General features: G+C 34.0%; 2 protein-coding genes across 2 annotated transcripts in view; one reads left to right on the forward strand and one right to left on the reverse strand.

Moving 5' to 3' along the window:
- LOC137650140 (uncharacterized) overlaps positions 1–1,046 on the reverse strand; it is a 6,484-nt gene extending 5,438 nt beyond the window's left edge. The window contains exon 1 of the mRNA XM_068383287.1: positions 949–1,046. The gene's annotated coding sequence lies outside the window, so the exon portion shown is untranslated. The remainder of the gene's footprint in view (positions 1–948) is intronic.
- A 4,772-nt stretch (positions 1,047–5,818) lies between these two features.
- Positions 5,819–10,941, forward strand: LOC137650141 (uncharacterized). The gene is made up of 2 exons (XM_068383288.1): positions 5,819–5,901; positions 7,192–10,941. The coding sequence occupies exon 2, from the start codon at positions 7,310–7,312 to the stop codon at positions 10,280–10,282; it is 2,973 nt and encodes a 990-aa protein (XP_068239389.1). The 5' UTR covers positions 5,819–5,901; positions 7,192–7,309; the 3' UTR covers positions 10,283–10,941.
- The last annotated feature ends 1,559 nt before the right edge of the window (positions 10,942–12,500 follow it).

Consider the following 12,500-nt stretch of genomic DNA (forward strand, 5'->3'; position numbering starts at 1 on the left):
ACGCTATACATTCGGTATACATACACTATACTTACGACCCATTCCGCTACCATCACGAAATTACTCGTGAGTTGTGGATAAAGGCCGAACATACCGAATAACAGTGGATGCATTGCGTACGATTTACGTGCGTAATTCTGTCAAAATTCACCTGCAAGGCCTGTGGGAAAGGGTCTTTAGAAGGATTGATGATTAAAAATCATCATTTACATAATTCACTTCTTTTTGGCTTCCCATTCTCGTAGGTTCTATGACAACAACAACAACAACAACAAAAATAATTCATGAAAACAGAATAATATATTGCAAATATGTTTCTCTAAGAATCACATTTTCTATAAACCATGTTTAGATAATATAGTTTGGTACCATTTGCCGATTCTTAAATTGTTTTTACCATCTAATTTTCCACAAAATACAAACAAATTATTGAATGAAGAACCTTACATAATACTTATTGTCAAGTATTCCATAAACACAAACACACGCACGTGCACAAGCGCTAAATAAACACCGAGAAAAAAAAAAAGGGAAGAATGTTGTACCGCAGGCAGAGTAACTTCACGGTAACTAAACGGTAAAAGTTCTTTTAACCAGTCCTCTATGACCAGTCCTGTTAGTGCTTTCCTACTTCACTAAATTTAACTAAGAACTTGTAAACGATGTAAAAGAGAATTCGACATCACTTGTAGCTCGGTCATTTTTCACATGACGGTTACAGCACATTTCCGAGAATGCTGCCACCCCGATCAAGAGGAATAACACATCATGAGAAACATTCAAACGTTTGGGTACTTTTCTTCCTTAAATAACGTAATACCCGTAGACTTTGCCATAGCAACTTTCACTTAATAATAAGTAACTTAGCACATGGTAACATAAGAGACAACGGATAAGCTCTAGCCTAAACTAGTAATGGACTAGGACAGAAATCCTGCAATCACCAACCAGGAACACACTTCGATTACAAGGGCGGCCGGCAGACGGGTCCTCGGACTCTTCTGTAATCTTCATTCGAGCTGCCGACATTTCCAACGACATCTCCACGAAATTCGGAATCATACTTTTAATGAATGACACTCGAATCACGTGAGCCAAATAATCTTATTAACCATTCTTTGGTTTACAGAAACATGTATTACTTCCACATAATATAAGAGAGATCACGGCATACTAAGTCCATTGCCAAACGTACGACTCAATAAACTATGCCTTGAGCCAGACTAGTTCACATCGTAACGTAAACGACATATATTGTTTTTTTTTTCCACTGAAAAAATATTAAAATGTTGCTACCATTTGATTTCTAACTGATGCAGACTGAAAAAGGTGGGATAAAAATATGCATCCTGCAAACTTGACGTCTATTTACACTAGTCATCACAAACTGACAAAAGTTTTCAAGGAAGAAGAAACACCACTTTCGCTTTTTATGCTTAACGCTTGAGCTCATAGACTGTGTAACCCGCTCTCTCTCTCTCTCTCTCTCTCTCTCTCTCTCTCTCTCTCTCTCTCTCTCTCTCTCTCTCATACTTAACCGGGGCGAAGATGTTGCTATAGGATTCCCCCCCCCCCCCAACTTTAAGCAGAAATTTTATTTTCCTAACTTTTACTTCGAAAAAGATTCAAACATATTAAATTACATATATTTAGTAAATCCTTTTTTAAAAATTACCATTCAAAACCAATTTCGAATAAAAGTTTTTTGTTAACGTGCATTTCGATGTTAGAAAAAGGAATTATTCCAATTATATGTAGATATTTACATCATATATATATATATATATATATATACATATATATATATATATATATATATATATATATATGTATATATATATATATATATATATATATATATATATATATATATATATATATATATATATATATATATATATAACGCACCAAAAAGAGAATCTTACAAAAATAGATAAGTAATGTAAGATTAATAAATTCAACTTTCTCATGGTAGAGACATAATTCCAAACTAGACTTCCATACAATTTTTTTTTTTTTTTTTTTTTTTTTTTTTTGAAAATATAAGCCACACACTCTAGTAACTTGATACTTTTTTTTTTCTTTTATCATTGTCGATACGAAATCGTTCATCAACAACTCTGTTGCTTGAGGTTATCTCCTCCTTCTTAAAAAGGTACAATACTATGGTTAGCTTTGGGGATTTAAGAGCTTAATCTGCTTTTGGGGGATAAGCTGATGAGGTTTCTCACTCGGAGGATGAGATGTGCATGGAATTTTGAGTTTGACATGAAGTATTCTGAAACAGGTCCTGGTCCAATGGCCAAATAACTTTCGCACGAGTATAGTATGGACATGTTTTTTCCTAATTCAGACCATCTTTTACATTTAGATCTTCCTGGACAGTTCCATCCTATGCGTAATACTAGGTATGCAGTTAATTCTTATAGTCAGGGGGCCTTCTCCATCATGGGGCTCGATACTACACATTATTCTAGAAGTTTTATTCCATCTGGAATCAAGTTGTGGAATAATCTTCCTAATCGGGCGGTTGAATCAGTAGAACTTCAAAAGTTCAAACTAACAGCAAATGTTCTTATGTTGAACAGGCTGACATAAGTCTTTATATAGTTTTATGAATTATCTGTTTAATGTTATTAATGTTTTTTAAATTATTCTATTTTAATTTTCCGTCACTTCTTATATCATTTATTCATTTCCTTGCTTCCTTTCCTCACTGGGCTATTTTTCCCTATTAGCAGGTAGTAGGTTGGCCAGGGCACCAGCCTCCCGTTGAGATACTACCGTTAGAGAGTTATGGGGTCCTTTGACTGACCAAACAGTACTACGTGGGATTCTTCTCTCTGGTTACGGTTCTTTCCCTTTGCCTACACATACACCGAAGAGTCGGCCTATTCTTTACAGATTCTCCTCTGACCTCATACACCTGACAACACAGAAATTACCCAACAATTCTTCTTCATCCAAGGGGTTAACGTCTACTGTAATAGTTCAGTAGTTACTTTACTCTTGGTAAGGGTTGAAGAGACCCTTTAGCTATGGTAAGCAGCTCTTCTAGGAGAAGGACACTCCAAAATCAAACCATTGTTTTCTAGTCTTGGGTAGTGCCATAGCCTCTGTACCATGGTCTTCCACTGTCTTGGGTTAGAGTCCTCTTCCTTGAGAGTACACTCGGGCACACTGTTCTATCTAATTTCTCTTCCTCTTGTTTTTTAAAGTTTTTATAGTTTACATAGTTTATATATGAGATATTTAATTTAATGTTGTTATTTTATTTTCATTTTTTCCTTTCCACACTGGGCTATTTTCCATGTTGGAGCCCTTGGGCTTATAGCATCTTGCTTTTCCCATTAGGGTTATAGCTTAGCTTATAATAATAATAATAATAATAATAATAATAATAATATTGGATCCTTGGGTTTATAGCATCTTACTTTTAAAACTAGGGCTGTAGCTTGGCTAATAATAATAATAATAATAATAATAATAATAATAATAATAATAATAATAATAATAATAATAATAATGACAATGATGACAATAATAATAATAATAATAATAATAATAATAATAATAATAATAATAATAATAATAATAATAATAATAATATATCCAAAGAACCAAAATTATAACAATGATGGAGGAAAACAAATCCTGATGACTCGTTTCTCTATTAATACAAATTCAAACTGATAGGAAAAGGTTTAGAAATTGATACAAATATATAATCACATTGCCCCAGACTCCTCGAAGGCAGAGAAAGTTTATGGCTTCTCTCTCTCTCTCTCTCTCTCTCTCTCTCTCTCTCTCTCTCTCTCTCTCTCTCTCTCTCTCTCTCTCTAATTTACTCTTTTGTATAATAAAACTAATATCTATCAACAACAAAAATGAAGATGAGAACTTTCCTCAAGCTGATGAATCTGGGACGTTATAGAGGTATGTTGGTCTTGGCTTTATTAAACAGTCTATTAATTTTGTTTGGCAGGGAAATAACATGCCCAGCCAACAACGTGAATTGGATACGTATGCTAACTAATACTAAAAACATTTTTTAATATAGAATCACTAATGTAGGAAAATGTGGTTTGAAATGTTTAAAAGTATGCAAAAAAAAAAAAGAAAAAAAAAACTATATTGATAGGTATCATGGTATTCATTAACGAATCGGTTTTAGTGAACGTTTGTTTTTATTATATCTTTAACCGTATTATCTATCAACCAATCAAAATACGTTTCCCAGATGAATGATCGGTGATTTACCTGAGGAAATTTTCAACACGATTACTTTCAATGATCACTAGATTATGTTATTTACTTTTTGATATCACTTTTCTTATAAGATTATTCAGAACTAATCTTACTCAATTCATATGGCAAATATTAAGCCTTAATATTTCTCGTCATCTAAGTCCGACAATGAATCCTTATCGCAGAGTTGGCGTGTACTGATTAGATAGTAGTATGTCATATTTTCGTGAATATAAACCGTTGGCAAGAAAAAAAAAGGAAAAAAAAAAGCCGGAAATGTATGAGGCCAACAGAGATATGTTAATTCTACTCCCTCCAACATACTTAACTAGAGCTTGTGCTTATCACTGATCAAGTGCCATCTCTCTCTCTCTCTCTCTCTCTCTCTCTCTCTCTCTCTCTCTCTCTCTCTCTCTCTCTCTCTCTCTCTCCAGTTATTGGTAAATTAACAATCCTTTTTGAAACACATTATTTCGAAATGGCTCTTACTCGTTTTACAAAATTTACAAGAACGACTGACGTTCGGCTGGCCTCATTAAGTCTTCATCTATCATTTTTTCGATTTTGTGAGATTTTGACGTCCGGTAGTGATTTCGCTTCTAAACGTGTCTGTATTATCAACATAGAATAATTTCGATTATTTAAAATCTTCATTACACGTTTCCAAAGAGCGCGCATAGCTATATTTTAAAATAAATATCAAGGGATTTTAGGTTATTAACAAGTCAAATACTAAGGCCAGGAATGCTAGCAATATAGTAACGCCCAGCAATTTCAGCAAAGCATACTAGTTAATTGACAATATTCAAATAAGATCAATTCATTTTCTTTCTGGCTCAGTGCTGTCTGCGGTCCGGGACTATAAGTTGATAAATCACTTAAGAAAAATTATGTTTTACTATTTGTTTTCGTTTCACGCTCAGGAACAATGCGAAGAGAGAGAGAGAGAGAGAGAGAGAGAGAGAGAGAGAGAGAGAGAGAGAGAGAGAGAGAGAGAGAGAGAGAGAGAGCATAAACTCTCCCGGCTTTCGAGGAGTGTGGGGCGATTTGATTATGCATTTGCATTAATTTCTTTTGTAACCTTTTCCTATCACTTTGAATTGGTATTAGTAGAGAAACGGGTCATCAGTATTTGTTTTTCTCCATTGTTATAATTTCAAAACTTTGGATATATGTTAATAATCTAGTTTTTCATTATGTACAACATAAGTAGAAATTATTTTACCAAAAAAAGTAAAAAGAAAATCCATTATGGCAAATATATTCGAATTCTATCAGGACAAGAACCTTGATCTGTTTAAATGGAAGTTACTTTGAATCGTACGGCTGGAGATGCAATAAACAGAACACACTCTCTCTCTCTCTCTCTCTCTCTCTCTCTCTCTCTCTCTCTCTCTCTCTCTCTCTCTCATTACCGTGCTTATTTCGGAGTAAAGCTTAAACCCTAATTGTATGAAACTACATTCTTTCCTAAGATTTGTTAGCAATGTGATTCCATGAAAATACTAATCTTTGGAAGTATGACCTTGAATTTCTAATAGCGCCGGCAACGCGTTGCCAGAATTCGGCAGACCGCTCCACGGAAATGGTCCTTTCAATCTTCAAAGCTTCCACCACTGGCAACTTCCATCGCTAGTGGCATTGGTCCAGAGGGTAAACTTTTGATAAACGTTATCTATCGGTCTTATATTACGAATCAGTGTAGGCTTAATAATGTGTTCATGGTAAGGCAGTCATTGCTGGAGAGTCATGTGATGCAGTCTACTTTGAAGAGAGAACCCTACTGCCGTTGTAAACACGTTAGCAAACGTTTTGAATTTTCTTTTAGCGGAGTGATAGTGAACTGTGAAACTTTCTTATGATCTAGGTGCGGTCTCGGTTCAAGGACAAGCATACAATGCATTCTTTCTGGGTTATTTATGATGTGATAGACCTACTTCTCGGTTACAATCTTATCTTCATTCCCCTTAGAGAAATGTAGAAAAATTAGGATGATTCAGTGAGGTAGTGTAAAGTATTACGAGTATGGTTATCAGTTCTTCAATGTGAAAAGTTTGTTCACTTCATCATCCCACCTGGCCGATGCGGTGCACGTATCTTTCTTTTTTTCCACCGGATGTTATTTGTTATTTATAATTTTTGCGTATATGGTTTTACAAGTGTTTGTGGAAAACTTGCCAGTGAAATAAAAAAATAAATTAGCATTAGCAGTGAAATTATTTTAGAAATGATTCAAAATCAGAAACTGAAAATTTGTTATTTATTATTTTTGCGAGTATGGTTGTACAAATGACTTAGGAAAACTGCAGTGAAATTATTTTATGAATGACTCATAAATCAGTTACTGAGAAATGACAAGTGGCTGATGTGATAATGACACTTGAAGGTCTTGAACTATATCATGCAACCTTATTTGTGCAATTCCTACTATTTACTCTGAATATATATCAACAAAAAAACATTGCTTTCCTGTCAGTTATACTTTTTTTCTTCTTGAATCCAAAAGGAAGAACGAAATTACCGTAGGTAGATATTAATGATCAATGTGAATAGTTCTGCCCAAATCATTGTCACACTTATGTGAATTGTTATTTTACCTGGAAACAATGATATAAAATCAGCTTTGATTTTAAGTGTTACAATCAAAGGTCATTTAAATCGACAGACGTTAATCTCTGTCAAGTTAGAATCAAACCAGTTAGGAAATTGGGAAATGGGTGGAATGCATCTGCACAATATTGCACACCTTAACTAAGTGTAAGTCGATTTCAAAAGTGAATAATTTTAAAACTCATTTTTTTATGCAAAGATCATTAGAAAAGGAAAGGAAAAGAAAAAAAAATATGAATGCAGAAATATTCAAAAAGTCACTGATCACAAGTATTATCAAATTATGTATTTGTTTTGAGATAAGTATTGATCATGGAACATTTTTTTTTTCAGAGTTAATCTAAAATTGAGATACCTTATATCCCAGGATATGATAAACTAGACTGAAATTCCCGATGAAGTACTGTAATAGATAAAATTTTCTTTTAATTAAGTTGAAGTGTATTTAACAATGCTTTCAATAACCCCACAGCTCAAGGAGTCTAAATATAACAGAGTAGATATTTATTTTGGGAAATTTTACAAGGCAGCGACAAATACCAGCAAGAGACTCTTAAAAGATATATTCCTGATCCTGTATTATAAGAGTCATGTGTTGCCCATTGAAACCTGGCCAGAAACCGTAGAAGATTATTGCTTCAGTGTCTTAGAGTGGTCAAGAAAAAAATACCGAGATTCTTTCAATACTGAGGAAAGGAAACTTCTCAGCGAACCAGTGGGATCCTTCGAAGGAGATATTACATTACTAAACAAAATTATATTCAAATTCTTTGGTGATGCCAACCTACCTAGTTCATTTTTCAATGTTCTTCGCGAACTCAAAAGTGTCAGGAATAGAGTATGTCACGAACAAGTAGATTTTTCTGAAAACTCATTCCAGTCCAATATGGAAGACTTGAAGCACTTGTTCAAACAATTGCTAAATGAATTTAGAAAGGCTTGGGATTATGATATCTCTGATTATGAATATAAGTATTGCAATGAAGTGGACGAAATCATGGCAGCCCCAATTACTGGGGAGGGTTTGAGTTATTTTGACAAAATGGAAAAATTTCGTGAAGATCTAATGGGAAAATTCATAACACATGGGCGGAAGGAGCTTTCTACATTTTATACAAAGCTCAAGGTTCTTAATCCTTTCACGTGGCTAAGAGATGAAAAATTTCCTGAGTTACAAGTAGATAAGATATTTACACCATTGCACATCAGTGATGAGTGCAATGTTGTTGACACTGAAAACCTTTTAATCGCAGAATCATATGTTGAAAAGGACAATGAATACATTTATACAGGCGAAACACCTTCGGTTATTATACTGACTGGCATTGCTGGTTGTGGTAAAACTTCTTTGTGCAGATATTTGATATATGACTGGAGAAACAGACTTGACAAAGTGACCAATATGAGATCAATCGATATTCTAATTCTCATTGAAGCTAGAAACATAGTTGGGGGTTCCCTTATATCGTTTCTACAACAAGTGCTTTTGAAAGAAACTTGTAGCCACTTTGAGGAAAATGATATAATACCAACAATGCAAAAGTTAAATGTCCTTTACATAGTGGACGGTGTAGATGAGGCAACAGAGAATGGCAGAAAATTACTGGAGGAAATATTTTCGGTTCTGGATACTTCTAGAATAATTCTAACCACCCGACCAGAATTTACTTCAAGTATTATTGAGTCAGTCCTCAATCATCATCTCTCTTATATAAAGCTACAGATACATGGCTTTGCAGATGCAGGTATTGCAAAATTCACCTCGAAAATATTCCATTCATTAGAAACTGACGAGCAATCAAGAAAGGCTCAGGAAGAGGAGTGCCTCAGGTTCTTAAGAACGGCTGATGTCCATCTTGGAAACCATTTAAAAATTCCTTTAACTTTGGCTCTTCTTATTACTCTTTGGAGAGAGGAAAGTTGTTCGTTAACAAATATTTCATCTATTACTAAATTATACTCACAGATCTTTAAAATGTGTTCCATGAAAATGTTATCTCGAGTTAGAAAATCTACTTCATCTCACTATCAATTACAAGATGACTTTGCAGAGAACTGGCTTCTGGAACTTGGCCAACATGCTTTTGACATGGCTAGGAAAGACGAATACATAATTAATGATCTAAGGAAAAAGCTCCTTACATCTTTTTGTAAGAAACACAATATTGATAGCACTCATGCCTTATCTTCTTTCCTAATGTGTGAAGTTCAAGAATGCTTACTTGGTGCTAAGTACTCTTTTACTTTTATTCACAAAAGTCAGATGGAATATTTAGCTGGCAAATATTTTGCTCATATGCTGATAAAGAACTTAGGAAACTCCATTGATGATGAATCCCAAGTTAATGGAAAAGTAAAAAGGCTAAATGCATTTTTACATCCTAGGGATATAACCCTTCAGGAATTATTGAAAATAAAGAAAATGTCAAATGTGTATTTATTTACAGTTGGGCATCTCTGCATGGAGGACAGTGAAGCAGAAGAACTTATTTCTATGGTAGCAAGAAGCCTAATACCTACAGGAAGGATTGATAAAAGTCTTTCCCAATTCTGGCGTCTAATTCAAGAGTCTGAACGCCATCCTTTGGTGACCAAAATGGTTTCAGACTCAATTTCTAGAGAATATTTTTGGCAACCAGATGAAAAACATCTCTGCATTCCTTCCAATCCAGTGGTTCAATTATTAAAGTACACTGATTTTACTCCTAGAGTAGTTATGATCAGAATTATCAACAGTACTCGAGGTATATTAGTAAAAGGGGAACATAAGAACCTTGTGATAAAACCTTACGAAAATCTGGTTTCTATAATGCAGTGCATAGGAAAGAAGCACATTGCAGACATTGTTCTGAAAGTTGATCAACATTTTTATAACTGGGGGGATCAAGAAACAACAGATCATTTGCTGGAGGAATTAAGTCCAAGTAGTAAATTGACAACCTTTATGGGACATTTGGGTGTAAGTGGTGCCAAAATCATTATCTCATATCCATCAATAACGGTTTTAGATATAAGAATATCAACTGCTGAAGCCCTGCATGCTCTCAGTAAGTCAGTGAATGCTCGAGAAATCAAATCTGGACTGGAAATGAATTTACGTTTGGATATATCTAGTGAGGTGTTACCCTCATCTCTTCCAAGGTTCAGTAACTTTTTAGCCTTCACCGTTAGTCTGTTTGACATAACCGATGAAAAGGCTTCCTGGGCCATTGAAGTTATACATCAGCTAAATAATCAATACACAGGAATTGAACTCTTGTCATCAAACCTTTCTAGTGAAGTTTGTAAAACATTTCTATGTACCCTAACTGCAAAAGGAGTTAATGTTAAAGGAAAAATTTTTATGCCTCTGTTTTGCCAATTTAGTGACACAGTAAGAAGTGAATTACAAGAATGTGTCAAGTGTAAATTAGAACTGTGGTAATAGTGGATTGATCAAGCATAATCAAAGTTTAGATTTTATTTGAATCCTCTTGTTATTTATTAATTTCTTATTTTTATGTTATAAAATTTAAAATTTTAGTTATAGTTAGTCCCATAAAGTACTTAAGTTACTCAAGTAGGTGTTGTCATTTTACAGAATTCTTACAGATTGTACTGCTAGTGATTCATACATCTATATCTATGGGGTCTACACTAGTTGACCATAATTTTTCCTGAATCTCATACCTCTTAAAGGTCGCTCAAGAGAAGCAGAGGCAAGGAATTAATCATTGTAATGCCCAACAGTGTCGTTTTCTAAAGGTATATACACAAGATCATTAAGCACCCTCCCCCCTACCCCATCCACTTGACCTAGCTACAAACATTGGCTTCTGATGACTCCCCAGGTAGAGACTTTAGTACCCAAACTAATGTTTAGCTTAAAGGAGGGTGCGATTGTGTTAAAAAAAAATGCAACTTACAGTATCTAGACGCGAGTCACGGTTTAAACTTAGAGCCCTCAAATTGGGTTTCCATCGTTTTAAAGTGCACTTGTTACATGTCTTCTGACGTTTCAGTTAGTTACATGCATGAATAAAGCATACTCCCTGCAGACTATTCTGAATATAAATTGACATATTTTATAATTTTTAATGTATATTTTACACACACACACACAAAAAAACATACAATTTATAAAGTTGAAGCACTGGAAAATTAATTTTGTTTTCAAGAAATGTATTCAAGTGTAATATAATAAATTTATCATTAGCTATCAATACAATGATATCTATAAAGTCTAAATTGTACTATACTAATAGCATTTTGTTAGGTATACAATTCCGATGTTATTTGCATTTCCTGCATTTATTTAGAGTCACATACTTCAATGTTTTTTTTATGTTTGCAATTAAAGTCTGACACACTTGCTTCGAATATCTTTAAATCGAATCCCCCATTATTTGTTTATTACGAGTGTATACTGTTTACAAATCAATATATTTATATAATCCGCATAATGGAATAGAAAAATAAGGGAAAACTATTATTGAGAGATTAAGGTTATTAAAATAAGAATTACTGTCCATTAATGTTCTTTATGTAAGTTTATTATGAAATTCATAACGTCTGTTCATAAACAGTGTCACTATATTCATCGCGTGACTTTGCTATAATATCTATATCAGTATACTGGATTTAGGTAGATATATTAACAAATCAGAATAAATAATTTATTATTGGAAAATAACAAAGTTCGTGTAAAATCTATATGTAATGGAAACTTCAATAGTGTTGGAAAAACCTTATCTGCTTGTTTGACAGATCCTTGTAGTGTAGATATTGTGATTATTCTCGATCATTACACATGAGTGACCAATAATCACTCTCGTTAAGCAAACAAGCTTACTATTATTATTATTATTATCATTATTATTATTATTACTTGCTAAGCAACAACCCTAGTTAGAAAAGAAGGATTGCTACAAGCCCAGTGGCTCCAACAAGGAAAATACCCCAGTGAGGAAAGGAAACAAGGAAAAATAAAATATTTCAAGAAGAGTAACAACATAATAATGAACATTTCCTAAATAAAATACAAAAACGTTAGCAAAACAAGAGGAATGGAAATATGATAGAATAGTGTGCCCGAGTGAACCCTTAAGTAAGAGAACTCTAACCCAAGACAGTGAAAGACCATGGTACAGAGGCTATGGCACTACCCAAGATTAGAGAACACTAGTGTGATTTTGGAGTGTCCTTCTCCTAGAAGAGATGCTTACCATAGCTAAAGAGTCTATTCTACCTTCACCAAGAGGAAAGAGGCCACTGAACAATTACAGTGCAGTAGTTATCCACTTCGGTGAAGAAGAATTGTTTGATAATTATCAAACAATCTCAGTGTTGTCAGGTGAATGAGGACAGAGGAGAATATATAAAGAATAGGCCAAACTATTCGGTGTATGTGCAGGCAGAGGGAAAATGAACCGGAATTATAGAGAAGGATCCAATATAGTAATGTCTGGCCAGTCAAAGAACCCCATAACGGGTGGCAAAGAGTTTAAAATTGAAGAAATTCCAAGCACATGCAGTTAAATAACTTCAATATTTTTTTTTTCTTTTTAAACAGACACTCCATTGTTAATACAAAATTTTACCAAGAAAGTAATGATTGGGTGTTCGTACGGCATTTCTTGTCGTAATGAAATGGAAGATTCATC

The sequence above is a fragment of the Palaemon carinicauda genome, chromosome 11 (assembly GCF_036898095.1).
Source record: "Palaemon carinicauda isolate YSFRI2023 chromosome 11, ASM3689809v2, whole genome shotgun sequence".
In the NCBI taxonomy this organism is placed as follows: Eukaryota; Metazoa; Arthropoda; class Malacostraca; order Decapoda; family Palaemonidae; genus Palaemon; species Palaemon carinicauda.

Bases quoted from the DNA above. Each gene is read 5' to 3' on its own strand.
- LOC137650141 (XM_068383288.1), top strand. From the start codon at position 7,310: ATGCTTTCAATAACCCCACAGCTCAAGGAGTCTAAATATAACAGAGTA.